General features: G+C 49.8%; 1 protein-coding gene and 1 long non-coding RNA gene across 5 annotated transcripts in view; one reads left to right on the top strand and one right to left on the bottom strand.

Annotated features, from left to right (window-relative positions):
* SLC2A1 (solute carrier family 2 member 1) overlaps positions 1-8,215 on the bottom strand; it is a 28,660-nt gene extending 20,445 nt beyond the window's left edge. Inside the window, 1 exon segment of the mRNA XM_019429237.2 lies at positions 8,003-8,215. Coding sequence (XP_019284782.1) covers positions 8,003-8,020 — 18 coding nt within the window. The 5' untranslated portion in view covers positions 8,021-8,215.
* A 142-nt stretch (positions 8,216-8,357) lies between these two features.
* Positions 8,358-27,393, top strand: part of LOC109254909 (uncharacterized) — an 82,227-nt gene continuing 63,191 nt past the window's right edge. For 2 of the 4 annotated variants that reach the window (XR_002075015.2, XR_002075016.2), the window contains exon 1: positions 8,358-8,959. This is a non-coding gene — a long non-coding RNA (uncharacterized LOC109254909). Of the gene's footprint in view, positions 8,960-17,390; positions 17,525-22,739; positions 24,553-27,393 lie in introns of those variants that run through there. The other 2 variants (XR_008420060.1, XR_002075014.2) reach the window with 2 other exon arrangements.

Here is a 27,393-nt window from a genome sequence, read left to right as displayed (position 1 = left end):
GCCAGTGTGAGGGTCCCAGGGCCCACTGAGGGTTCTCCCCCTCCCAGGGTGTCAGCCTCAGGACCTCTCCTACATGCCGGGATGCCAAATGGCACCGGCCGTGTCGCATCACTTGCTAAGCATTGTGGCCTTTTGACCCATGCCTGTGTGCCCTTCCTCAGCACAGTGCTCCAGCCTTGGGTTTGGCCCTTGGTCAATATTGGCAGAGGGAGGGCATATGGCTACTGCCATTCAGAGGCAGGGCCTTCTCTGCAGGAGGGTCACGGTGCTGGCACGATCCAGACGTTGCTCTCATCCTGGCCTCCTCCCACAGCTTCCCCATGGTTTTGGGAGGTGCACTGAAGCCTAGGACATGGGGAGCTTTTAATGGCTTGGCCCCCAGTTCTAAGGAGGGCGGGAGGGGTTGGTGAGGGAGGGGATTATGGAATCCGTAACAGCTCCTTTTTTATTTATTTTGTGTATGGTTCTGTTTGTTTTTAATTCTGGGCATTAAAAAAGAAGCCCAAGAAATTGCAGAATTCCTGTAGCACTCTTATGCGACAGATGGGGAGCCTAAGGTCAGAGGGCAGAGGCCCAGGATAGTCAGAAAACAAAAGCCAGGGCTGGGACTTGAGTTCTTTGGATTCCTTGACTGGCAGTTTACTCTCTGACCTCTTCCATCCTGCCAAGTCTTTTCACAAAGAAGAGTGATGGGTTACCCCCTCCAAAGCCTAACCTTCAGGTGACCTCAGGCATTTACTCCTCTTGCCGTTTCCTTCAATGCACCCCACGGTGGCCCTGGGGACAGAAGGTACTCATCAATCTTTAAAGCAGAGGGGAAAGGAGGGAGCTGCTGCATTTATCAGTACCAGCAGCACCAGTGAGGGAGGCCCTAGGCGCCATGCCAGGGGCTCACGGGTACTGATTTAAATCACCGTGAACACACGCTGGGGGAGAGATTACTCTGACTTCACAGATGAGAAAACGGGAGGCTCTGAGAGGAAAAAGTAGATAATCAGAAGGTCCTCGGCTTCTGTGAAGCTTCCAGCAGGAGGTCTCTGATGCCAAATCCTATGCCCTTCCTGCTCATGTCCTCCCCCACACCTTGCTTCCGGGTACTCTCCCTGAAGGAAACAAGGTTTCTACCTGGTGCTTCCTATGTAGGTCAAATTCTATTCTAGAAACTTTTGGGCCTTGGCCAGTCTGAGCCAGGACAGCCCAGGCCAGAGCTCAGAAAACTTTGGCCACTTGGGTAGATTTTGCCCTAAGCCAAGGTTGGCAAACTATGGTCTGTTGGCTAAATCTAGCTTGCCAGCTAAGAACGAAGTTTACATTTTTAAGTGGCTGGGAAAAAAAAGACTAATATTTTGTGGTACATGAAAATGATACCAAATTCAAATTTCAGTGACCACTAAGAACATATTATTGGAACACAGTCACACTCATTGATTTATATGTTGTTTATAGCTGCTTTTGCACTACAATGGCACACAGGGACCATATGGCCCACAGAGCAGAAAAAGTTCATCAATCTCTGCCTGAAGCCCTATGTCCTCTGAACGGCTATGTGCAAACCTAACACATGAACTGCACAGGATTTTCAAAGGCTTCCACGTAAAACCGAATCATTCTCTCTAAAAAACCAAAAAGGTGTTTGTCCTAAAATGGGATGTTAAAAGCAAACAAGCAGGGTTGTATGCATGGGCCTTGGTCAGGCCCTGGACATCTGCAGAAACCGACACCCCTGACAGGTACCCATTCAGTAGTGAGACGGGCACCAATTCGACCTTGATGAAATTAATTTGGTAAAACCACGGGAATATGCAGAGGTCCCTGGCAGCAGACAAGTTCAAGTCCCAGCGCCCCCCCCCCCCCCCCCCGGCCCCGCACTCGCATGACCTTGAAAAAGCCCCTTCCCTTCAGACCTCTTTTTCTCCACAAGAAAGGTTTCCTAATAACACATTACTAAGGGAAGATCATACCTGTATGCACGTTCCCAACACTACTCTAGTTAATGGGGATTCGGCAATAAACTACAGCAAACCCCTGCCTGCACGGAACTTGATATTTTAGTTGGGGGCGGGCGGGCAGAAAATAAATACCTAAAATACATCAGGCGGTGAGTGGTATGAAGAAAGTGATGGGAGTGCTATGGCTTAATCACAGTGGGATATGCCTGTAATGGAATATTATGCAGCTGTTGATGAAGGGAGCATCAGGGCAGACTGTTAAGGGAAAAAGCAAGGTGAAAAATAATGTGTAGGATATACATTTTGTGTAAGGAAGGAGAAGAAAATGAACTTGTACAATGGCACTTGGCTTGTAGGGGCAGAGCAAATACACCTGTAAATATTTACCTCTGAGGGGTGGTGAGTGAACAGGATGGGCTGCTCAGAACTATGTAGAGAGTGAGATTCAATCACATAAAAGTCACATTTATAGGCACATATATACACATGCCCAGAAAGAGGTCTGTGAGGGTAAACACCAAACCATTACAACTGGGAGACAACATTCACTCTTTTGCTTTGTATGACTGACTCCACCAGTTCTGTAATTTTTTAAAATCCTCAACCTGACCCAGAGAGGTGGATACGACCCCCACTGCACTTGAGAAAACAAGCTCCAACAGGAGGTGTGTAGCTTGCTTGAGGTCAAGTGGTAGAGCTGTTTCTGATGGATGCCTTCCTCTGCCCCCGGCCCGACTCCCAAATGACAGTGGTGGGCCAGCCGTGGGCTAGGAAATTTGGGCAGATGTCCTGTCCAGCTGAGGCCTCAGTAGCCAAAGGTTCCATAAGCTGGGTGTGGCAAGAGGTCTCTCCCCTTTCAGGATGCTGAAGCCCTCCCCAGGGAGGCGAAAACCAGCAAGGTATTGGTGCTGAGGTCTTAGAGAGGGTGAACTCTGCCCTCATTCTGCCCTGAGTTCAAGGCCTGGGAGCCCTGCTCAGTTACTATAAAACCCCAACATTTATGCATTAGCTACTGCCTCCCTGGCTTTGTGGCCGGATGGCAGAGCCTTGGGCTCCACTCCACCCCTCCCACGGAGGGAGGTAACAATCAGAGGTTTGTTTTGGCGGCCAGGCTTGGGCCTGCCGGCCTGGTCACAGCCTCTGGGAGACCACGAGGCCAACCAGGAGCCTTCTCAGTCTCCACCATCCCTGGGATGCCAGTTACCCAACTGAGTGGCTTTGTCACCTGCGTGCCCAGGAGTGAGGCGGGGGAAGGGTGAGGCTGCAGATCCCAAGCCAATGCTGCACACTTCTCCCTTTGTTCCAGGCCTCCCCAGCTCTGCCAGCCCTGGGGGAGGGGGAACTGAATGCCTGTACCCTTGGAGCCAGAGAAGAGCTCTAGGCCCTATACCTCGTGACCAGGAGGCACTGGGTAAAGCTGAGCTCCCAGAAGTCACAAGCTGATTACGGAGGATTTGGGACTGACCCAGCTCTGGGGCAAGTAGAGTTGGGTCCCCAAATGGCTCAGCATGGGACAAGGATCATCGTGGATATGTTTATACTGTCCGTGCACCCAAAATGACCCAACAAAAGGTCTTCCCACCTCAACAGCCTCCCCCTTGAGTTGGGGCACTTGGCCAGCTTCACCATACCTGCCACGGGGTAGCAGGCTCCACTCCAGGGAAGGAAATCAAGGCTCTGAGGAAAGTCACTTCCCCAAGGTCGTGTTTTTGTGAAGACATGTTTTATTTCCATTCACAGAAGGGTTTCAGCTGTCAAGTTATGTCTAATCCAACTCTTATTTATTTGTTTGTTTAAAAAAAATTGGGGGGGGGGAGTGCCTGCTGGCTCAGTCGGTTTTACATAAATAAAAAAATAAGCATTAAAAAAAAAGACTTTTTTTTTCTAAGTTTATTTACTTAGCGCATGGTTAGAGAGAACAAGCTGGGGAGGGGTAGAGAGAGAAGGGGACAGAGGATCCAAAGCAAGTTCCCTGCTGACAGCAGAGAGCTCGATGCAAACCATGAGATCATTACCTGAGTCAAAGTTGGATGATTAAATGACTGAGCCACCCAGGCACCCAAAAAACTGTTCTTAAAAAATTTTTTTTTAATGTTTCTAAATTTATTTTGAGAGAGAGAGCATGCATGAGCATGGGGGAGGAGCAGAGAGAGGGAGACAGAGAATCCCAAGCAGGCTCCCCACTGTCAGCACAGAACCCGATGAGGGGCTTGAACTCACAAACCATGAGATCATGACCTGAGCCAAAATCAAGAGTCAGACGCTTAACTGACTGAGCCACCCAGGTGCCCCTATGTAATCCACCTTTGAAACTCCTACTGCACCCAGAAGGAGCTTGGCAAGTCCTGGAGTGTGGGAATTCTTGTTCATCTGGGGTGAATGGAGGGTTGGCACAGAACACAAGGGTGTGGAAAAAGCACCTTTTTTTTTTTAATACTGTAGAACGTCACAAGTTTTTTGTGACACCCTTATCTTGGACAAGTTTCTTTCCTTCTCAGGCCTCATTTTCCCCATCTGTCAAACGGAGGGCTGGGTCATGCACCTGAAAGTCCCTTCCTGCTCCAACTTTCCTTTATCCTCTCATGTCTTCCTAGAAAGGCTGGCAGCATGTTTTGCAGTAGAAGGCTCAGTGTGTGACCTTGGGAAAGTCATTTTTCATTGGACGGTGATGTCAATTGTGGCTCGTATCTCCCTCACAGATGAGACAGACGAGACAACACAGCCACATTAGCTGACCCATCTCTGGGCCCAGCACTCCTAGCCAGGTGCTACCTCTGCAACCTGGCTTCCCAACAAACCCTGCTGCAGAAGAATTGGTCAGTGGGATCTTTAATGATTTACCCAACCAACCAACACTCGTGGCCTGGGGATTCTGGGGCTCCCCAAAAGCTCACATTGTCAGAACGCCAGGCTTCTGGACAGACAGAGGCCACCACCCAGGTACAGGTCACCTGGGACCAAGGTAAGTCTAATGCATCATAGGAGTCCAAAGAAGCAAGGAACATTTATGGAGCATCTATGGGGACAGACACATTTTTTTCTGAATTCTTACAGACACTCTAATAAAAAATTACATCACTCTGCAGATGAGGGAACTGAGCTAAACTGGAATTCAAAACCACATCCACGGGACTTCTAAAGTCTAAGCTCTTCATACCACTGAGGAGCTGAGGAGCCCTGCAGATGTCTGATTTCTCCTTCATCTGGAAGGCAAGATAGCAGAGATCCCGCAGAGACCCAGGGCACCACAGGGAACTAGCCAGGAATTCTTCACAAAGGGCTGCATGAGATGTCCCAGGGGAGGGCTCACCTGCTGCCCAAGAGGGGGCATGAGTGAACCCTTGGCTGGGAGGGGAGGCATTCAACCTGTCCCCCCATTCAGTTAAATTCAGCCCCATGCGCAGAGGACACGGTAGAACACAGGGAAGTCAGTTGAATCTATTCTCAGTGATAGGAGATGAAGGGGAACACAGCAGAAAGAACTTCAGGGGCGCCTGGCTGGCTCAGTTGGTGGAGCCTGAACTCCTGACCTTGGGGTTGTGAGTCTGAGCCCCACGGTGGGTGAAGAGGCTACTTTAAAAATCTAAAAAAATTAAAAAATTAAAAAACAAAAAAAACACCAAAAACTTCAGAGTCAGACACGCCTGGTTTAAAAGACCTTGGGTAAGGGCCATAACCCTTCTAGGCCTCAGTCTTAACATCCTGCACAAAAAAGGGCTGTGCTTGCTGACCAAATCAGCAGTCTCCAAAGAAAAAAAGTTTTATTCCAGAATGTATACAAATGACCTACACGGGGTTTAGGAGGGGGAAAAAAAGTGTGGTTTTTTACCATAATTGTTACCTGTGTCTTTTTAAATTTCTATTTTATGTAGTCATATAGTCTACTATTGTAACAGGGCTATATACACGAATTTTTAAATAAACCACCGAGAAGGAGGTGCTCCAAAATTATTTACTGATGGGCAGACAGTCAAGTTTGGAGCGTATTGCATGAAAAACACCTACCAGCTACAGCATTGAGAACCAGCTCATACAAGGCAGCCTTTGAGAGTTTAGGCAAACTCCCTTGAGCCCAAAATTCAAGAAAGGCTGTGGTGAAAGGGAGCAGTGGAGACTGAAAGCCCTTTCTGACTAGCCTGGGTTTAGATCCAGCCCCGCCATTTATTAACTGTGTGACTTCAGGAAAATTACCTCCCTTCTCTGAGCTCCAGACCTGTGAACCAGCAGGGCTATATGGAGGGTCAGTGACACCATGGTATTTTAGCCAAGAGCCTAGTAAACTGTAAGTGGCTATTGATTTTCTCCTGCACTTTTCTGTCTCTGCTCAGAATGTTCATTTATCCACTCCACAAATAAACACCCAGGTCCTGCTGAACAGTTCTTACTGTTGAGGAAGTAAAAAAAAAAAAAAAAAAAAAAAAAGCCATTCTCTTTTACAGAAGACAAACTGAGGCCCAGAGGGGTTAAGTGGCCTATCAGGGCCCTGGATAAAACAGCAAGTATCTGGACTTGAAGGTCTCAAGCCCTCACCACCAGCTAAAACTCACTTCTTGTTTTATTTTTATTTTGTTATATTCATATCCGAGCATAATGGCTCACCCATGAATGTGGGGTTCCCGACTCAGGGTCTCAACTCAAACCCAAGGGCCAGGGTGGGGTGAAACAAGCTGTCTGGATTCAACAGGTATGAAGGAGATCCTCTGTACCCCTTGAGAGGACAGCCCAGCGTCAGTCAGGCGCCACTCTGCCCAGGCAAGACCCGCTGGGTCCCGCTCACACCTCCACAGCCCACAGGAAGGGCAGTGTAGAGTTCAGTCCTCTCCCCGCCTTCCAGACTTTTTTAAAAAAGGGGTGTGTGGGGGGGGGGGGGGGGAGACACCCTCGTGCCTCCCCCTGCCAAGAAGCTGGGAAAATTCAAGAGGGAGCTTTTCAAATTAAAAAGTCACTTGCAAATACTCTATACAAGGGGGAAGGGAGGGAAGAAACAATGCCCTGCACACAGGAGGAGATCAACAAATATTTGTTGAAAAGGAACCGTTCTGGGAAAGTCACAAAGATCCCCTGCAAGACAAGCCTCTTTACAGATGAAAAAAGAGATCTTATCTAGGCAGTTGTTCTCCCCCCGAGGAAGAGACCACATCTCTTCAGAGTACGGAGTGCCCGCCGGACCCCGGGCTCCTGGCGTGCGCTCCTCTCTCCGTGGCGGCTAGGGACCCCTTCCCGGGCCGGTCCCGAGGGGCTCGCACTCTCTCGGGTGCTCTCTCGACCCGGCCCTCGCCAGCCCCGCCCGAGCAGGGAAACATGCCACCTTGGAGCTCCTTTCCCCGCTACTCGGCAAAGCTTTGGGGCCTGCACTACGCGGAAAGAAGGGCCTCGGAGGCCGGCTTTCCTTCTCCGCCCTGGAGCCGGGCATCCTGGAGTTGAAGCCCCGGCCTGAGAAAAGTGCCCTCCGCCTCGGAACCTCGGAGGACTGGCTCCGGGACCGCGCGAGGCCGTGTCTACCGCCAAGCAGCAGGCCGCGCGGAGTGCGGCCCCCCGGGAAAGGGGAGCACCGGCTCCGAGCTTGCCGAGTGGGGGCGGGTCCCTCCGCCTCCGCGCGCCGGGGCCGGGGCCGGGCCGGGGGCTCGGCTCGCTCAGCCAATGGGCGCCGCGCTCGAGCCCCCTCCCCCGCCTCGGGAGGAGTCGGCGCGGGGCCTCCGCCGGGGAGATCGTGAGCGACGTGCCGCGCCAGGGCCCTGGGTGCCTTGGCCCCGCCGGGCCGCGTGGACGGCGCGGCGCCCCCGGAAGGAAGCCAGATACTCAATGCGGGCGCCAACTACGCACGCGGCGCCCTCGCGCCCGCCACATCCCGAACCCATCCGCACCCGCGTCCCCTGCCCCGGCAGAGCGCGGCGCTGCAGGCCAGCGCCGAGGAAGGCTCAGAGAGGCGCGCCGCCCGCCTCGGGCGCACAGCGCGGAGGGGCGGCGGGGGAGGTTCGGGCAGGCGGAGGGTCGGAGGGGTCTGCGCCTTTGTTCCGGGCGGGGAGGGCCCGCGCCGCGAGCGCGCGACTCACCTTGCTGCTAGGCTCCATGGCCGCGCTGCGCCGGAGGCTCTGGCAGCGCCGGGTGCGCGGGCGGTGACGGGCGGACGGGCGGCGCTCTCCGATTCAGGCTTCTGCTCCGGTTCCGAGACTCCGACTCTGATTCCGGTCGTTTGGCCTCCTGCTCCTTGGCGAGCTCGTTCCCAAGACCCTCGGCCCACGATCTCCGCGCTAGCCGGGGCTACCTCTAGCTTCTTGCCTCGAGCGCGCGGACGGTAGAGTTTATAGGACCCCAGCCATTGGCTGGCGCTGCCGGTGTGTGTGGGGTGTGTGGGCAGAGCCTGGGGGCGGGGCCTGGGGCACGTCCGGGGCGGGGCTCGCGGGGAGGGGGCCAAGGGTGGGGGAGGGGTCGGGGGATGAGGGCTGGAAGGCGCCCTGTCCGCCCTTCGCTCTGGCGGCGGTTCTCTCCCGCTGCCCGTGCCCTGGGTCCCAGGAAGCGCGCTCGCTGTGTGACGCTAAACAAGTGTGCACACCTCTCTGAGCCTCAGGGACTTCTAGCAAAATGGTGGAGCTGGTACCCGGCTGTACGGCAAATTGGGAGCGGCGTAGGGTAGCGCTTAAGAGCGAGGACTCTGTGGAGTCCTTACTCCGCCGCCAGATAACTTCCGTAAACTAAGGACAATAATAGTGCCACCTCATAGGTTTGTTAAGATTAAGTGAGTTAATATTTATAAAGTGTTTAGAACAGTGTCTGTTTCGTGCTAAGTGCTATTTAAGTATTTGTTAGATTAACTACAGGAGGTCTCGCTCCGAGATTTTCTCCTAACCCCCGTCCACCCCCAACATTCCTGTTTGCCAGCCAAGCCTTGCTTTAGCACGGGCTGGGCCCTCTGCCTGAAAATCCATACCCACCTCTTCTCTGGGCTTTCGCATCATTCCTTTATGAAGTCTTCTCTACTCCTGACAGGACATGTGAGTCTATGGCAACAGGTAAGTGTGAAAAATACGAACGTTAAGAGCACAGGAGGCCTTGGGTTTAAGCCAGCTCTATTGTATACCAGCCCTAGCATGATCCCAGGCAACGTGCTGGCCTTTGAGCCTCGGTTTTCTTACGGGTAAAACGGAATTAATACCAACTTCAACCTCATGTGCTGTCGTGAGAGTTATAATTTCCAGATAAATCCATGAAGTACTCAGCGCTTGCTGACACACAGCAAGTCCTCCTTAGGGGTAGTGGTATTACTTCACCTTCTTTCCTCTTCTAAACTGTGTCTTACTTGAGACACAGTGAAGGCAAAGACCCCCAGTCCAAAGTCCCGAGGTTAGGCAGAGCGTCCCTTTTCCTGTGGAGAGGGACAGAGAGGGGTTACTTTCAGCTGGAAAGGAGCAGGCTGAGCTGACCACATGACTCCTGGACTCGTTTGTCTGGGCTGTGTGTCCACTGCTGCAGAGGGGGCCCCCTGGCTGGGCCCGGAGCTCTGGAAGGAGGAGCAGGCCCCTTCTGGACACACACCTGCAGGCGGCTCCTATTTCTGTGGTCAACCAGCTGCTCAGCCTGGAAAGCTTGGGGGTACCTCTTCTTCAGGTACCAGTGGCCACCAAGTCCTGTTGATTTCAATTTCTGTACCACCCCATCCTCCTTCCCTCCCTGCTGTCTGCAGGGCCTCTGCTCCTCTGGTCTCACCTCCATTCCTGACCTTCACTGTCATGCCCTGTGTGACTGATGCTGCCGGAGAGGGAGCAAGGCCCAGCCTGCTTAGTTTACCAGCTCTGCCTCACCTCCACACCGGCATTTTCTACATCTCTACTCTTGCTCGGGTTGTTCCCTCTGCCCGATTCCCTCCACTTCCCCCCTCAGTGTGCCAGAATGCTTTAGACTGCACAAAGTACCTCTGGAATGGGGCTTCTGGAAAGTGTCCCAGAGTCCCCCAAGAGAGAATCTTTATCTTCTTTACCCTTGGGCCCGTCTTTCTTTTTCTTTCTTTCTTTCTTTCTTTCTTTCTTTCTTTCTTTCTTTCTTTCTTTCTTTTTCTTCCTCCTTCTTTCCTTCTTTCTTTCTTTAGGTTTATTTATTTTGAGAGAGAGGGAGAGAGTTCATGGGGCTCAAACTCATGAATCATGAGACCATGACCCGAGCCAAAATCAGGAGTAGGTCGCTCAACTGACTGAGCCACCCAGGCACCCCATACCTTTGGTGTTTCTTAGTGTGCTGCTGGTCCTTCCTATCCTCCCCTAGACGGAGCACCCTGAGGACGGCTTCTGTGGTGGAGACACATGGTGAAGGAGTGAAGGCAGGTGATAATGAACGATCAGATGAGTAGCTAGTCTGCCTGTTTCCTGCCAACGCTTCCAGTATTTCCTTAAGTACCTTTTTGGTTTTGCCACTTCCCTGCTCAAATTCTCCATAGCTCCTTGTTTCCAAGCACATTCAGTCTATTGTTCATGCCTCTTCCCAGCTGTGAGTATGTCTCACTCAGCCCATGGGCCACACTCACCATCAGGCTTCCTTTCCTTCTCTAGACCAGCCCTGTATTGGTCACTTCCCCAGGGATAGACACATACGTGTCTGTTGCTAGCTTTATGGAGCCCCTAAACTGGAAAGGATGGAAGAGGAGAAATGGAGAGCAATAATACCAAGTTGAGTGTACAGGGATAAGAATGTGCATAGGAGCAGAACTTGTACCCCAGAAGAAGGAGAGGGAGTAGAGAGCTTCAGGGAAGGGAGGGGGCATATTGAGCAGGGTTTAGAAGGCTGAACATGAGTTCACCAGGTGGATCATAGGGAAGGCCATTCTTGCAAGAGGGAAGAACATGTGCAAAGACAGCAGGTAGAGAGAGAGTAATTGCTAAAAGGAAGAAAGAATCTCTCGACCATACTCAGAAACTGATGGTGGACCCCTGGATTCAGACTCCTGAGTCCCAGTTCTGCAATTTATTTGCCAAACATCACTGAGCAAATCCCTTCTCTCTGAGCCTCAAGACTCATATCTGTAAAATAGGTATAACAATTTCCTCCTGGATCGGCCTGAGGAAAAATGGATATGTGTAAAAGTTTATCCAAATAAACAGTATTAATTAATAATGTCAAATCAAATCCCCTTCCTGTGTGCAGGGTAGCATTAGAAGACAAAGCAGAATGGCCAGAAAAACAGCTTTACCTTCATCCCACTTCATCATATCTGCCCAAAGAGACCCCCGTTATCTGCTTGAAATTCCATTTCTGGGTGTTCTCTCTCTGTAAAAGTTTTATGACCCCCCCAGAGGCTGCCTTTTAGAGGTAAATTCATGAGAAGCTATTAACTGGATCAGAGGTTCGATTCTCAGGTGGGCTAGTTTATTTTGGGGGGTGGCTGAGTCCTGGAAAACAGGATTTAACTCCAGCCAGAGAGGTAACACCAGAGAAAAAGCCTAAATGGCATCTGAGCCTGGAAGTTTGGGATGTGAGGGAAGAGAGAGCATGAGCAAAGGCCCGGAAGGGGTCATGAAGGTGCAGCCTAAACCACAGACCCCTCCTAGGCAGCCCCTGTGGCTGCCACGTAGGGACTTGGGAGAGAGAGGAGATCAAGTTAGGGAGAACTGGAGCTATGGAAGAGCTGGGGTCATAAAGCCCCTCAAATGCCAGGGTATAGGAGTTAAGACTTTATTCAGTGAGCGTTGGGGAGCCATGGAGGGTTTTTGAGCAGGGGAAGGACCGAAGGAAATCTCAGCTTCCCCTCAAGCCTCCCCTACCCCAAGGTTTTAAAGAAGGCTGCAAAGGAGGCTGTGGAGTCCTGGTGCTCAGCTTGGAGGGACTTAGGGCCCCCTCCACTCCCCCTCAACCCCAAGCTGTGCTCACACTGGCAGCTTTGTTCCCTGGAGGCTGCCTTTAGCTCTGGAAGGAACTCGACTTTTTCTGGGTCTGATTCCAAGCAGTTCCAGCCCTAGCCAGTCGGAGGAAGGGCTCTCTGGGACTGAAGGGGCGGTGCCAGGTGGCCCAGCGGCTGCTGGCGCCTGGGTGCGTGCCTGAGAGCACGCACGTGGGCTCGGGCGGAGCTGTGCAGGGCGGTCCTAGCGGCTCCCTACCCTCGAGTGAGTAAGGAGGCCCGGGAAGAGGTTTTTTTTTTTTTTTTTTCCTTTTGCCTTTAAAGGCAAGCTGCCCGGAGAAAAGGCGAAAAACCGTTGCTGAGTAAGCCTCCGCTGATGCAAGGGGGGCTGGCCCTGGCTGGGACCGGGGCGCCCCTAATCCTTAGTATGTTTTGCAACTCAAATCCTCCCAGGCTGCAGGTAAACACGGTGTTGGACTCCGGGAAGGCCTGATGGGCCAAGCAGGACAGTTTTCTGTTTAATATTTTCATTCTAATTTGCACACCTGTTCAAACCACCCGCTCTCCGAGAACTTTTCAGTTTGCCTTCTTTATCTTTTCGTGCACCCTTCCCCGGATCTCTGCAAGCGTTCTCATCGGGGCAACCACCTGCTCGCTAATGCTGGAGGACAAAGAGGGAATATATTCCTTCTCCATTCTCTCCAGAGCGCCAGGCTTGTCTGTACAGCTGCCTCCATGAGAGCCCTCTAAATGTCCTACAGGTACCTACCTAGCACTCACTTTGTTTAACTCTAAATCCATCTTCCCCCTCCCCCGCCCCCCCCCCCACGGTCCCCACCTCAGAGATGGCTCCTCTATCCACCAGATTGCCTAAGCCAGAGACCTAGCATCTTCCTTGACTCCTCTTTCTCTCTCATTCCTAATATCCTGTCCTAAGAACTCTGTCCTTCCAAAATATCACTGGACTCCACCCCCTCCTCTTCATCCCCGCTGGCCCTGAGCCAGCACAGTCTAGAACCCCCGTTACCCATGCTCCCACTTGCCACCAGAGTGGTCTCTCTAAAACGCCCAGCCACTGCATCCTTCCCTTGTGTAAACATTTTTCCCAGGCATGCCACACATGGCTACATCTCGCAGACATAATGTGGAGTGAAAGAAGCCATATGCAAAAGAGTGTGATTTCATGTATACAAAATTCAGAAACAGGCAAAACTTACCTGAGGGATTAGAAGTCTGGATAATAGTTACCCTGGGAGGGAAGGCAGTGACTATCAGGGGAGCTGATATGAGCGCTGGGACTGGTATAAGGCAGGATCAACATTACTGACATTTTCCTTTTACCCTGAGCTTTCATATGACTCAACACGGTACCATTACTAATCCCGTCTTCATATAAAATTTAGATATTTTGTCATCATGGATTTTTTTGCGTTAACTTTGAGTTTTTGAAAAATACCACATTGAAACATTGTTTATCTTGATGACTGAACTTTTTGACCCCTCCCCCCACCCCGCCTTAAATTTTACTGTGGAGGTGAGAGCCTCACTTGCTATATCCTAGCCCTGACCCGGCAGGGAATGTTTTGTAATCAGGGTGTTAGTTACAGGGTGTGTTCAGTTTGTAGAAATTCACCCAGCTGTATACACTTTCAATTTTTGCACTTTTCTGTATGTACATCATGCTTCGATTAATTTTTTTCCTTTTTTTACTTAACGAAGTAAGTCCACTTGCCCTAGCATCTGTAGCACCAAGAACAGTACCTGGCACATGCTGGGACTCAGTACATAGTTGTTGAAAGAATGAATACAATATTATTCCAGTTAACTTAATTCCCACAAGAACTTGATGAGATAAATATTTTTCTCTCCCATTTTCTTTTTTAGATTTTTTTTCATGTTCATTTTTGAGACAGAGAGAGCAGGAGAGGGGCAGAGAGAGAGGGAGACACAGAATCGAAAGCAGGCTCCAGGCTCTGAGCTGTCAGCACAGAGCCCAACACAGGGCTCGAACTCATGAACCGGGAGATCATGACCTGAGCCGAAGTCAGAGGCTTAACCGACTGAGACACCCAGGTGCCCCTCTCCCATTTGTAAAAGAGACAACCGAGATTCAGGGAAGTGAAGTAATTTGACCAAGATCAGGTAGTAAGTGTGAGTTCTAGCACCTTGATGAAAAAAATAAAAACTCTGACAAGCAGCACTTGTTCAGGTACTTGGCCCAACACCAGCACAAGCATGTGCCTGGGTCTGGCTCTTATCAATTAGATTACAATGATTTGAGCCTTATCTTTCCCCAGGTAACGACCTCTTTGGGGCAGGGGCTCAGGCTTCTGTCTTCTCTCTGTCCAGCTAGTTGCTGAGCACAAGGAAGAGGCTGTAAATGTTTAATAAATAAATGAAGCAAAGAATGAATGAATGAGTGAGGAGTCTGTCAGTGATATGTGGTATGGAGAGCACAGGTATTGGAGACAGATCTGCTAGCTGTGTGTCTTTGGGCATATAACTTAGGCTTTCTGAGTCTCGATTTCCCCAACTGTAAAATGAGAGGAATATTAGTACGTACCTCAAAGACCAATTGAGAATAGGAAGTGAGAAAATGATTGTCGGGTGACCGGCATATAATAAATAGTTGAAAAAATGATAACTGTGTTTTACGTTCTCAAAGCTGGGTTTACGTCAGGGTGGCAGGAATCTACCTCTTTGGATTTCCACGTATTGTTTTCTGGGGGCCTCTGGAGTTAGAAGGAGGGGACCTGATGCAGCCACGAGGGCTTTCCTCCTCAAGCCCACAGACAGGGAGAGTACTGGAACAGTCCTGAAGTTGGCCTTATGGCTCAGCTCCATCCGGCCAGTGGTACCATATTTGACACGTTGTGTTCTCTCTGTGAGCCTCAGTTTTGTCTCTGTAAAATGGAGCTCAGAACAGTCTTGACCCTATGGGGGCCACTGAGGAGGGTTCATCAGCTTGTCCCTGGGCCTCGTGCCCAGTAGACTCTCTGTTAAGGTTGCGTCTGAGGAATTAATCTGGCACCCTAAGGTAGGACCAGCAAGAAGACTGGAGCGTCTCAGCGACCCTGAGAAGCCCAAGGACTGATGGGAAAAACAAACAGCCTGACCGGGGTCTCTTTTGTTCTTAGAGACTTGTTTCTCCTGAAAAATGACATTGCCCTTTATGCTGATGCAACTTTTTTTAAGTGTGTAAGATACCTTCCCACGCATCATTCCTTGCGTCCTCTTCACACCTTGTGCTGAGGGCAAGACTAGATTTATTCAGATTTCCACAGTGCGGTTGAGGAGACCGAGACGCGCAGGAGTCAGACGCCACACCAGAGGCGGGATCTGGTAGCAAATCGAAGGTATGAAACCTGGGCTTCTTAACGGCCGAATACCACCGTGCGGCGATTGGGATCCAGACAGCTCATTCCCCAAGCAAGCAGCCTCGACCCAGCAGGTGTCACGCTGTGCTCACCCCCCTCCCCCAGCCCCCACCTGGATGCCACCTGGCAGTCACACGCACATTCATCAGGAGTTGCTGGCTGACTCACACCGTTTATACCAGAGCTGACTCATGCTTTAGAAGGGGGAGAGTGAAAACCAGTTGGGCGCCCCAGAGAAACCCTCCCTTCCTCCATGAGGCTTGAAATGAATGCCCCAAATCCATGGAAGTTTAGTTCTAAAAAAAGGAAAAGTGTCGTGGGCTGGCTGGAGACAGAGGACTCAGAGAGGGTTGGTGGTTCCGCCATGCTGGGCTGTGTTACGGGTCTGCTGGGTGACTTCAGGCCAGTCACTGTCCCTTTCTAAGCCTCAGTCTCTTCCATTTTGTAACGAGGAGCTTGTAACAGGTACCCTCCAAGGCCCTCCTGACTCTGGGTTGAGAGGCCTTGTCATAAGAAAAAGTCATGCGGGGGGTGCCTGGGTGGCTCAGTCGGTTAAGGGTCCAACTCTTGATTTCGGCTCAGGTCATGATCTCACGGTTTGTGGATTCGACCCCTGCATCCGGCTCTGTGCTGACAGTGTGGAGCCTGCTTGGGATTCTCTCTCTCTCTCTCTCTCTCTCTCTCTGACCCTCCCCCCACTTGCTTTCTATCTTTCTCTCAAAATAAATAAACTTAAAAAAAAAAGAAGTCATGTGTATGGACAATTTGCTGTGTGCCAGGCGCATGGCTAAGTGCTCAGCGTGGAATTATCTTCTTTAGTTCTTATAACCAATCCCAGACCCACTCCATTTCACAAAGAAGTTAACCAAGGCACATTTCTCGAGTAATGTGCTCCAGGTCAAGCAAGTAAACAAGTGGCAGATCTGAGAACTGAACCCAGTCTGTTCCTAGAACTCTCATAAGCTGCTCTACACCCATTCTGTTGATTTTGCTAGACCTCACTTTTCTCATTAAAAAAAAAAAAAAAATCGTGGTAAAATATACACAACATGAAATTTACCATTTTAGCCGCTTTTAAGGGTACAGTCCGGTGGCATTAAGTGCATTCACACTGTTGTGCAACCATCACCACCATCCATCCCCAGAACTTTTTCATCCTCCCGAAGTGAAACTCCTTACCCATTGAACAGTCACCCCCATCACCTTACCCCCAGCCCCTGGCAACCACCATATTACTTTGGGTCTCTATGAATCTGACTGGTCTGGGTACCTCATATAAATTTTTCTCATCTTTAAAATTATGATAATAAAAGTTCGGGTAATTTGTTCCTTCTCCCAGGGGAGTACTTGGCTCCAGTTCTTCCATTCAGCAGCTGTGTGCCCTCAGGCAGGTTGCTTCATCTCTCTCTCTCTCTGAGTCTCCCGTTTCCACAACCCTAAAATTGGCCTAATGAGCCCTGACTTGTGGGGCCGTTAGCAGGATTCCAGGAGACCATGAGTGAAGGTGTTCGGAGGGTGCGATGCCACTGCTAGGGCTTGTTATATGTACCTTCTTCCTGGAGCACTGGGACCGGGACCCTGGCTTAGATTTAGGGGTATGAGAGCTGGAAAGATGTTCAGGTTGCACATGTCAACCTATGTACAGATGAGAAGACTGAGGCCCAGAGAGGTAGAAATGACTTGTCCGGAGTCGTGCACAGAACTCCACGCATCTGTGGGCATCTATGCCTTGAACACTGTGACCTGCAGATGGCAGGTGCCCAATAGATGTTTGCTGCTGAGGCTGGAAGGTGCAGGCCATGGCATAAAGAGAGGGTCTTGACTGCTCAGCTGTGGAGCCCTGCCCTCAGGCAGCTTCTTGCATTCCATCCTGTGTACCTGGTATTGGAAGGTGGCTGGTAGAGCCTTGCTTATAGCAGGTGCTGGGGCGATATTCTTCTATCTTGGCTTGTTCTTCTTTTCACTGGTTCCCAGAGGCCTGGGAGGTTCTCTGTGCCTGAGAGTCCCATCTTTCTTATACCCTTAGAGTAATCATTGTTAGGATTTTTTGGGTGCAAGTATCAATATATTTAAGCCAATTTCAGCCAACAAAGGAGAATTCATTAAAGGATACAGAGGTGCCTCACAAACCAGGGGCAGAAAGGCAGTTGGATGCTGACAAAGCTGTGCCATCAGCGTGGAGGCTGCCACAGGGATGGTCTGTGTCGCTCATCCCTGCTTTATTCTTCTTTCTCTGCCCAGACAGGCATGTCTCCACAAGGCAGATTATGCCAGAATATGCGTGGGACCATTTCAACGACCCTCAGGCTGATTTGCCTGTCTCCTGGTCCTGGTTCTAAGTTTGTAGACAAGAGAAGCATATCAGCCCAGTTTGGGTGAGATGTTTATCTTGGGTCCGATTGGCTATAGTCAGGTGATGGGGTCATAGAGCACATACCAGGCTGGCAGGGCTCACCTCTGTGTGGGGGTGGGGCGGAGGAAGATGTGTGATTCCTGATGGAGGCACACAGGCAAATATGTGCACCCATTAAAAATGTTGTTTAGGGGCGCCTGGGTGGCTCAGTCGGTTAAGCGTCCGACTTCGGCTCAGGTCATGATCTCATGGTCCGTGGGTTCGAGCCCCGCGCTGTGCTGACAGCTCAGAGCCTGGAGCCCGTTTCAGATTCTGTGTCTCCCTCTCTCTCTGCCCCTCCCCTGTTCATGCTCTGTCTCTCTCTGTCTCAAAAAAATAAATAAACGTTAAAAAAAATTTTAAAAAAATGTTTAATGGACATATACCGTCATTGACATGGAAAGAAAGTCAAGAGGGTTTTTTTGGATGAACAAAACAGGTTACAGAACAAGCATGTTTATGCCATTTTTAAAAGTAAATATCATATGTAATGTAAATGAATCTCTATACACAAATGTAGGCTAAATATTAATTGAAATGACGAGTAGTAGACTTAGGGGTAATTTTTATTTTCTTCTTTTGTAATATCTGCATTTTTCTGATTTTTTTCCCTAAAGAATGAATATCAGTTGAGTCATAATGAAGGTGCTCTTACTTCACAGGGCTGCAGTGTGTGCTAAGACATTTATTCACTTATTCCATAAATATTTACTAACCATCTCGTGCATGATGGTGTTTGCGAAAGCCACGCAGTGATGGGCCAGTGGTAGATACTCAATAACTGGGCTCAGCCAAGGCTCTTCTGTCAGGTGGCACACACGGGAGCTGGGTGCTCAGTCACAGGTGCTCTGTTCTACGGGTCTACATACATTTCAAAAATCTAGGAAATGAAAACACTGGGGTGCTTCCACTATCTAAGCCACTCCAAGCTGAGTGGCTTTAAACGGCAATGATATGTGATTTCTCCTGATTTTGTGGATTCAGCAATTCTGCTCCCTGTGGTGCAGCTGAATTTCCTCATGCAGGTGCATTCAGCGGGATACTTGGTGCGGGCCGGTCTCTGCACGTGGTGTCACACTCTCCTCTGTCTCCAGTAGCCTGGGCTTCCTTACAACCTTGTGTCTGGGGCTAACAGGGAGCATTCCAAGTGGGCAAACCCCAATGTGGGGAAACGTATCAAGCCTGCTCGTATCAATGCAAATTGTTCTGAATATAATTTGCTTTGTTGTCTAATCTATAAGGAGCACTTTCTCAGTAAGTGAATATTCTTCCCAGCTTGACTTTTAATGGTTGACTGATAGACTATCATTGGTTTAACCAATCCCCCATTGATAAATATTTAGGTGGCTTTCATTTGAGGGCAGTTGTGAACAACTCTATGAAGATCAACTTTGTACCAAGAACTAGGTATGAATCCTTTCAAGAGAGGGATTATGAGGTCAAAGGACAGGAATTTTTAAAGCGTTGCCAAGTCACCCGTCAAAAACATGGTATGCATTGCACTTCTACCAGTGTAAAGGGACCTGCCCTTCTCACAGTCCTCTGCCAATACTGGGTGTGGTCTGTCTTTTTTGTCTTTGTCCATTGGATCGGTGAAAAATAGTATCTCATCGTCTTCAGAAGAGAGAAAATTAAAAGTTGCCTCACCCAGAGGCTTAAGGAGAGTTCTTGTCATTTACTCAGAAGTGGCCCTTTAGGCCCTTTTGTGTCTAAAATCAGTGGACACAAAGCCAGTGCGATGCAATGTGTTTCTGTCCGCTGACTCAGGCTGTAAAAAGGAACACAGTGCTGACAGCTGAGCTCCTGACAGTGGAGATGAGGTCACTGTGTCCCCGCTGTGCGGTCGATAGGGACAAGTGCTCTGCTTTCCGGTCTGGTGTCTGCGGGTCTTCCGGTAGTCACAGGGCACATGGCCTCACCTGCCACGCTGCCACACCCATCTTGGGTCTGGCTCTTTCCCCTCTGACCCACTCTGGAGGGCCTGATAGTTAGGTCTGGACCTGGCTGGCTATGACTAATGAGAGTTGTAAGGAGAGGCATATAAAGCGGGACCCTGCGTCCTTGGCCTTGAACAGCCAGAGCCATTCCTCATGGCCTCAAAAACTCATGAACTGGGGGACACCTTCCTGTGTGGTAGCAAGGGTCCTGGACTCGAGCCAGCAAGCAATGGAGCCTTTCTGAGCCTCAGTTTCTTCATCTAGAATCTTCATCTAGAATGTGGGGGTAATAGAGCTTTAAGGATTATGTTCTTTCTCTTGCCTGATACCTGTAACTTTCACGGGATCCTCAAAGGTTGGGAGTGTCCTGCTCACTTTACAGATGTGGCAAAATGAGGCCCAGAGAAGGGAAATAACTTGCCCCCAATCGTGCAGCTAATAAATAGCAGAACTGGAAAACATGAGTGTGATTTTAAAACCCTGCTGTCACCCAGCTGGACCAGTAGAGCATTCTCAGTGGGTGGAATGACTGGGCTGGGGACCCACCACGGAGAGCCAAGTTTACTGCTGGAGTTCTCCAAAAGGGTGCTTGACTTCACAGCTATGATTCTACTTTGTTCCACTCTTCCCTCAGAAGGAGGCAGGGCCCTTCACTTAGTAACTGCTACCATTTACCTAGGGAGGTATTACGCCTGTGTTAGGCGCCCTTTATATGTACCTACTGCCTTTCCGCGTTCAATTCCCATGGTGATTCTGTGCAAAGGTCTTCTTGTGATCCCACTCATTGGATGGGGTGCTGGGGCACAGGGAAGGTCGGTGACCTGCCAGGGCAACAGTGCTGAGTTGCATGCTCACTGGAGTGAGGTACTCGGGGCTGGACCACCACCAGTATTTGCAAAGCATCTTGTCTTCTGATCACCAGAGCCTCTTCTCAGCCCTGGAAGGCAACCACTGTTTGCCTTACAGATGGAGAAACTGAGGCCCAGGGAGAGGAGGAGGCTTGTTTCCTCTACAGACTCAGCCTACTCAGTCCAGATTGCTGTATGGGGAAGTAATGGAGAAAAACTTGCCAGCAATGAACGGACTTCAGCCTGCCAGCTGAAGTGGACTCAGCCAGGGCTGGGTGTTCCTTCCAGGGAACTCAAGGTGGGGCAGGATGAATGGGAATGAGCTTAGAGGGCAGGCCAGGCCAGAAAGAGGAGAGGGCTGGTCTCTGGGGGGATCATGGGATGAGAAAGGGAGCCTAGAATGGGGCTTGGCCTATGGATTCCTTACCAACATGTTTAAAAAGGGGCCATGTGGGAGTGTGGAGCTCGGGAATCAGGGCTCCTGGGTGTAAATAATGTGTGTGCTACTTATGGAAATGGGGAGTTTGGAAAAAAATTATTATATATATATATAAAAAAAAAGTGGTGAGTTTGGGGGCAATATTTCCCTGAGCCTCAGTCCTTATTTGTAAAAGGGCTGAAGTGTGGTGGGTAAGACTGTGCAATCTGGCGCGATCTGGAGCAGTGCCGGGAGTAGATCTCGGCTCTGCCACTTCCAGGGTGACCCAGGGCAAGGGCGTTTGCCTCTCTGGGTCTCAGTTTCCTCATCTGTATGATGGGCCTGCTAGTAATAGTACCTCCTCACCTGGCTGTTGTGAGGATTTAATGGCTTCAAGCAGGCTTTTCCCCTAATCAGTCTTTGCTTCCACTGTCATCATCATCATGATCATCATTTACCTCCAAGGATGTTTGGAAGGATTTACCAAGGCTGCTGGTGCAAACTGGCGCAGCCATTATTAGATAATTACCGAGCAGAGTGACAGGTGTTGTGAAATTCACAGGAAGGAGATAAAAGTTCTGCCTGGCTGGGTAGGAGAAGGGTGTGGAAGGCTTCCTGGGGAAGTGGCGTTTTCTGGGCGTGAAAGGATGTACAGAAGTTCCCCAGGTAGAGGAGGGGGCAGGTAGAGAGATGAATTTGAGGAAGGGCTCAGCGGTGAGAGAGCCTGAGCGTGTCTGGGAACCACAGAGCCGTTTCATTAGTTCCTATGCCTGTTGTCCATGTGGCAGAATCACCCAGAATACTTTAGAAAAACACAGATTTTTGTGGTTCCACCCAGCAATATGCTGAGTAGTAGGTGTCAGGTAGGACCTAGGCTCCCTAGGAAATTCTGGTGCCCAACCAGGTATGAGAACCCCCTGCTCTGCGGAGGAGGCTATCTCTAAGCAGGGATAGGCCTCACTGAAATACCAATCCCAGACCTCTAAGATCTGAGCAGAGATCTTGAGAAGGTGGGGAGGTAATACAAGCAATCCCTGACTTAGACTCCTTACCCCCCTCCCCCTCTCCAAGAGAGTCCCACATTCTGATGGCCACATTTGCCACCAGGGATAGACCCCGGAGATGCTACTCCCCTGGCCCCAAGCAGGACAACTTTCCTTCCCTCTGTCCATCCATCCATCTGTCCGTTCACCAGACACAGTTCTTGAGCTCCCTCACATGTGCCAGGCGAGGTTTTGGGTCCTGGAGGTACAGTGGTGAATAAAGCAGACACTCTGCGTTCCCCCTACAGAACTTTCCATCAGCCCTGGCTCCCTTAGCTGGCGGAGCATGGTGTGCTTCGTCATCAGGAATGTGGCTAAGTACAAGAGAACTGGGACAGGAAACCCACCCGGGGGGCTCAGACAGAGACAGCAGCAGCGCCCAGTGGCCCAGCCTCCAGACTCCTGATTCTTCCTGATTCTTCTCTCCCACAGGCCCCACCTCCTCTCCCAGATGGCTCAGGCCTTGCCTGCCCAGCTCTCAGGCTCTCCCCATGGTGCCTCTGCCAGGCAGGTCCTGGTGCCCAGGGGAGGGGTGAGCTGTGCAGCTTCCACCTCACCCCCCAGCCCACAAAGAAGCCAACAGCCTTCGGTAAGTCCTGAGCAACTCTTCTCAAGGGCAGGGTCAAGGAGCATTTCCTCACAGGGGTAGCAGAAATAACAAACACGAGGAAATGACAGGGATTCTGGGGATTTCAGAGCACGCAGCCTGGGTACAGGATGGACCCACGCAGAGAGATGGGGGGAGAACCTTGTTGCAACAACTTCCTTGCCCCCCGCCAGAGCCATCTCCTTGCGTCTTCAGTGCCTTTATTCAGTCCTTCTGGTTCATCACAATCCCTTCCCTGCTCCAACCCCCACCCAAGCTGTCACCAGTGTGGGTGCTGCGATGTCACTGTCCCACTCACTCACTCTGCCATTCATTCATTTCTTCCCTCATTCATTCAACATATAGGTGCCACGTGCCAGACACAGGATGAAGCCATAGGCAGATGAGAGCCTCTCGTGGAATTGCCAGCTGAGTGGGTAAACAAACAACAATGGGACAACGGTAATACAATGTGACTATTGCCACCATGGAGTTTTGCTCAGGGTGCCAAAAACCCAGGGAGGAACCAAAGGAAGGCTGATTCTTGGTGAAGGAACAGGAACTTAAAGAGAGTGTAGCATACGGTGGGAACAGCAAGCATCAAGGCAGTGAAAGATGGTTTGCAATGGCTAGAGCACAAGGAAGGCTCAAGGGACAGAGGGAGTGGAGCCTGGAGAGGTCAGAGGGGTGGTCCATGGAGGGCCTTGAATGCTGGGCTAAGGAACTAGAACTTTCCACCATAGGCAATGGGGAGCCATTGGAGGATTGTGAGCTGGGGAGGGACACGGTCAGATTTGTGTCTTCGAATGACAACGTGTGGCAGCTGGTTTGGGGGAATGGGCTGGAGCAGGAAAGGCCAGGCTGAGCAGCCAGGAGAGGACGACACATAGTCCAGGTGGGAGAAGCCAAGGCCTAACTAGGGCAAGACAGGTGGGTGGCTCAGCAGGTGTGAGCACCTCTGGGCATAAGAACCGAGGTCAGCGTGGGGCAGACAGGCTGCAGAGCTGGCCCCATCAGGGCGACTGGGCGTTTTTAGGGCTTGAGGTCAAAGACAGGCTGAGGCAGGCAGGAGCTCTAGGAACTCTTGGCCTTTGGGCTGGGGTAGGCTCAAGGTCAGCAGATGCAGCTGGGTCTGGGTCTAGAGACTTGGGAGGTCCACAGCAGGACTCCAGCCTGCATGCAGGAATCAGGGCAAAGTCCAGCCCCGGAAAAGAGTTCCCAGGAGCCAGGCAGGGTGTCAGAGCCCTGGTCCTGAAGGAAGAGGCTACGAGGCAAAGAGCAGAGGACTCCTGCCTCCAGTTCCTTTATGTCATGAACCACTTCCCTTCTATGGCTACCTGTGAAGATGGGCTGCGGAGGCACCTGGGGCTACTTTCTTGCTCATGCTTCGTCCGTCTTCAGATGAGGCTCCCCTCAGACTCATCTTGAGTCCAATGACCATCTGCCCCCATCCTGGGGAACTGAAGTCTGCATGGGGTCTGACCTGCCCCTGGCTCCAAGCTCTGGTGAGGATGGGCTCGGGCATGGCTCCACCCGCAAAGCGTGCAGTTGGAATGCCACATTTACCGCCAGGAAGTTTCTTGTAAAGATATATACACTTACATTATAATCCAGCAGTCCCACTGGTAGGTATTTACCCAACATGGAGGAGAGAGTATGTTCACCCAAAGACTTGTAGGCAAAAGGCCATAACAGCTCTATTTGTAATAGCCGAAGACTGGAAACGATCTACATGCTCGCTGACAGGTGACTAAAGAAACAAATTGTGATATAGCCATACAATGGGGCGCTACTCAGCAACGAAAAAGCATGAGCTAGTAATGCATGCAGCAACATGGACAAATGTCAAAGCCAGTTGAATGAAAGAAGCCAGAAAAGAGAGAGAGCATACATAATGCGTGTGATTCCATTTTTATGAAATTCTCGGAAATGCAAACTAATCTGCGTTGACAGAAAGCAGACCCATGGTTATCTGGGATGGAGGGTGGCGGAGGGATGACAAGGAGGATGACCAAGGGGATGAAGACCTTTCGGAGGTGATAGATAATGTGCATTATCTTGGTGGTGGCCAGAGTTTCAAGTGCGTATACATGTGTCAAAACTTGTCAGATTGTATCATTTAAACATGTGCTGTTTCTTGTACGTCAGTTATACCTCAATAAAGCTGTCTGAAAACTCTGATGCTAGTTATGCACGGTCATAGCCAGGCTGGTCCTTACACAGCATCCGTCACTGTGTCTTCCTCCCAACCACCAGGGCACAGCAAAAGGTTGCTGTGCACCAAACTCCGTGTCCTAAATACTTCCACTAAATATATGCAGTTTGGGGCGCCTGGGTGGCTCAGTCGTTTAAGCGTATGGCTCTTGATTTCAGCTCAGGTCATGATTTCATGGTTTGTGGGATCGAACCCCATGTCAGGCTCTGCACTAACGGTACGGAGCCTTCTTGGGATTCTCTGTCTCCCTCTCTTTTTACCCCTCCCCCACTCACACTATCTCTCTCAAAATAAATAAATAAACACTTAAAAAATGTATGAATGGAGTTTTCGGTTAAGCCTCACAACAGCCTTGTGAGGTGGCGCTGTTACTATGATCTCTGTTTTACATCTGAGGAAACTGAAGCTCAGAGAGGTTAAATCACTTCTGCAAGGAAATGTCATCTCACTGAATCCCAGCCCCAGCATTTGCTCCTAACCTAATCCAAACTCTGTTTGATTTGTTCTTATGATTATGCAAACATTGTGATATTTGTGGAGAACAGCGTCGAAACATTTAAATTGTTTTCCATCTCTTGTATATCATTAAGTATCCTAGCACATCTCATAATATTTAGTTTTTCCATATTTTTATCCATATGAAGACAGTGTTTTTACTACCGTAATTCAATATGTGCATAAACATTTGTTCCCCCTCCCCCAACCCTGCATATTTACATGTGGTCTTATACTCCTCTGAGCAAAGAACACCAAGAAAAACAGTTTTTAGGTAGGTGATTTTGGGTTCTCAGGGAAAGTCCTGAAAAGTGGGATGCAAGACACAAAGTGTTATGCTTTTTCCTCCTTATCTGGGTCTAAAAAAACACAACTCAACCTTTTTCCTGCTCAGTCTAAGCTGGAGCCTTTTGGGAGCTCTAATCTAGACATCCTTGTGACAGTTCAAACACCCATTCTCCCTCTTTGCAGGAAGTTGCTCACTCCCCACACCAACAACAGGTTCTGATTGGTTTTAGCCAGTCCATATATCCACAGCCATTGTCCAGGTTTGGCCCCAAAGCACATCAGAGCCAGTGAAAAGCAAGATTTCTTCTGTTACTCCTGAGAAGGAGAAGCGGCCTCTCTTCTCCATGGGTGCTACCAGGAGACACCCCCCCCCCCTTTTATGGAACACTGCAGGGAGGCACAAGGAGGCTCTTGGCAGACTGGTGGTGGGTGGTGGGAAGTTTTCGAATGGCACTGCAGACAGAGGTCAGGGCAGAGAGATAGAGAGCACCCCCTTCCCCATCCTCGCTGATGTTTGAGCCACCGGAAGCCAACTAACAGATTCCTTCTGTTTAAACCAGTTTTCATTCATCCATTTATTTGAACAACATATACTAATCTCTCCCTATGTGTTAGATACACTTGTAGGAGCAATAGGAGTTAGGTTTTCCATGACCAGAACCCTAAATATAATCTTAACCCAATCCTTAGTCATAAACTACAACTCTGATCCTTTTCTAGCGAAGAGCTTTTAATGGCAAGAAACAAAGGACGAAGGGGCATTAGTATGAGAGTATGTATGGTGTGCTAAGCGAAATCCCAGGAATATTTTTTTTACTTTTTAAGTTAATTTATTTATTTTGAGAGAGAGAGAGCGTGCAAGTGGGGAATGGGCAGAGAGAAAGGGAGAAAGAGAGAGAGAATCCCAAGCAGGCTCCACACCAGCAGTGCAGAATCCGATGTGGGGATCGGACCCACAAACTGCAAGATCATGACCTGAGCTGAAGTCGGATGCTTAAGCGACTGAACCACTCAGGTGCCCCCCACGAATATTCTTACAAAGATCCTACAGTGCTGGGCCTCAGGAGGTCCAGATGGAGGTAGGTCCCTAAAGATGAGGGATGCAGCCTCTGTCTAATCAGTAGAACTTCATGTCAGGGTCTAAATATCAATCATCTCCACTAACAGAGATCCTGAAATGATTTGTTCTCTGGACAAACTGTGATCCCTTTATAGATTTTTTTTTTTTTGAAAGAGAGAGGGCGCAAGTGAGCAAGGGACAGAAAGAGAGAGAGGGAGAGAAGTGGGGCTCACCTGGGGCTCAAACTTACCCAAAGCGGGACTCAAACTCATGAACCATGAGATCATGACCTGAGCCGAAGTCAGATGCTTAACCAACTGAGCCACCCAGGCGCCCCCTTTATAGATCTTTAGTAGCAATCTCCACCGGACAAATACTGTAACTCATATATATGATACTGGACAAAAATAGTAAATCCTTTCAAATGTATAATATTAGAACTCCTTTCAAATTAAAAAATTTTGCTCACGAAAGTGCTCAGTGCCTTTCCCCTTTGGCTAAACTTCCTAAGATTTCATTTTTCCTACCTTGGTGCTCTGAGGCCCCTCCTACACTGCTGACCACAAGGCCAATCTTGGAGGTGGCTTTGTGTCTAAAAAGAAGCCTGTATTTTTAAAAAATAGGTTTTATTTAGACACAAATTACACGCAATAAAATTCTCCAGTTTCTAGTGTAAAATATGATTGACAAATGTATAGTTGCATAGCCCCCATATATATAGATATACATGTATCTATACCTCGATATGTGTATTGAGATAGAAAGCATTTCTATCACCCTAAAAGTTCCCTGCACCCTTTGAAGTCAATCCCTTCCCCCTCCTCTCAGCCTCTGGCAACTACTGATCTGCTTTCTGTCATCATAATTGCGAATTTCCAGGATTTCTTATAAACGGAATCATCTAATATGCATTCTCTTGTGTCTGGCTTCCGTCAGCCAGCATAATGATTTTGAGATTCATC

Source organism: Panthera pardus, unplaced genomic scaffold (genome assembly GCF_024362965.1).
Source record: "Panthera pardus isolate Hobbes unplaced genomic scaffold, ASM2436296v1 HiC_scaffold_11, whole genome shotgun sequence".
NCBI lineage: Eukaryota > Metazoa > Chordata > Mammalia > Carnivora > Felidae > Panthera > Panthera pardus.
The sequence above is the reverse complement of the archived record's forward strand: the minus strand, read 5'-3'. Positions and strand labels throughout refer to the sequence as shown.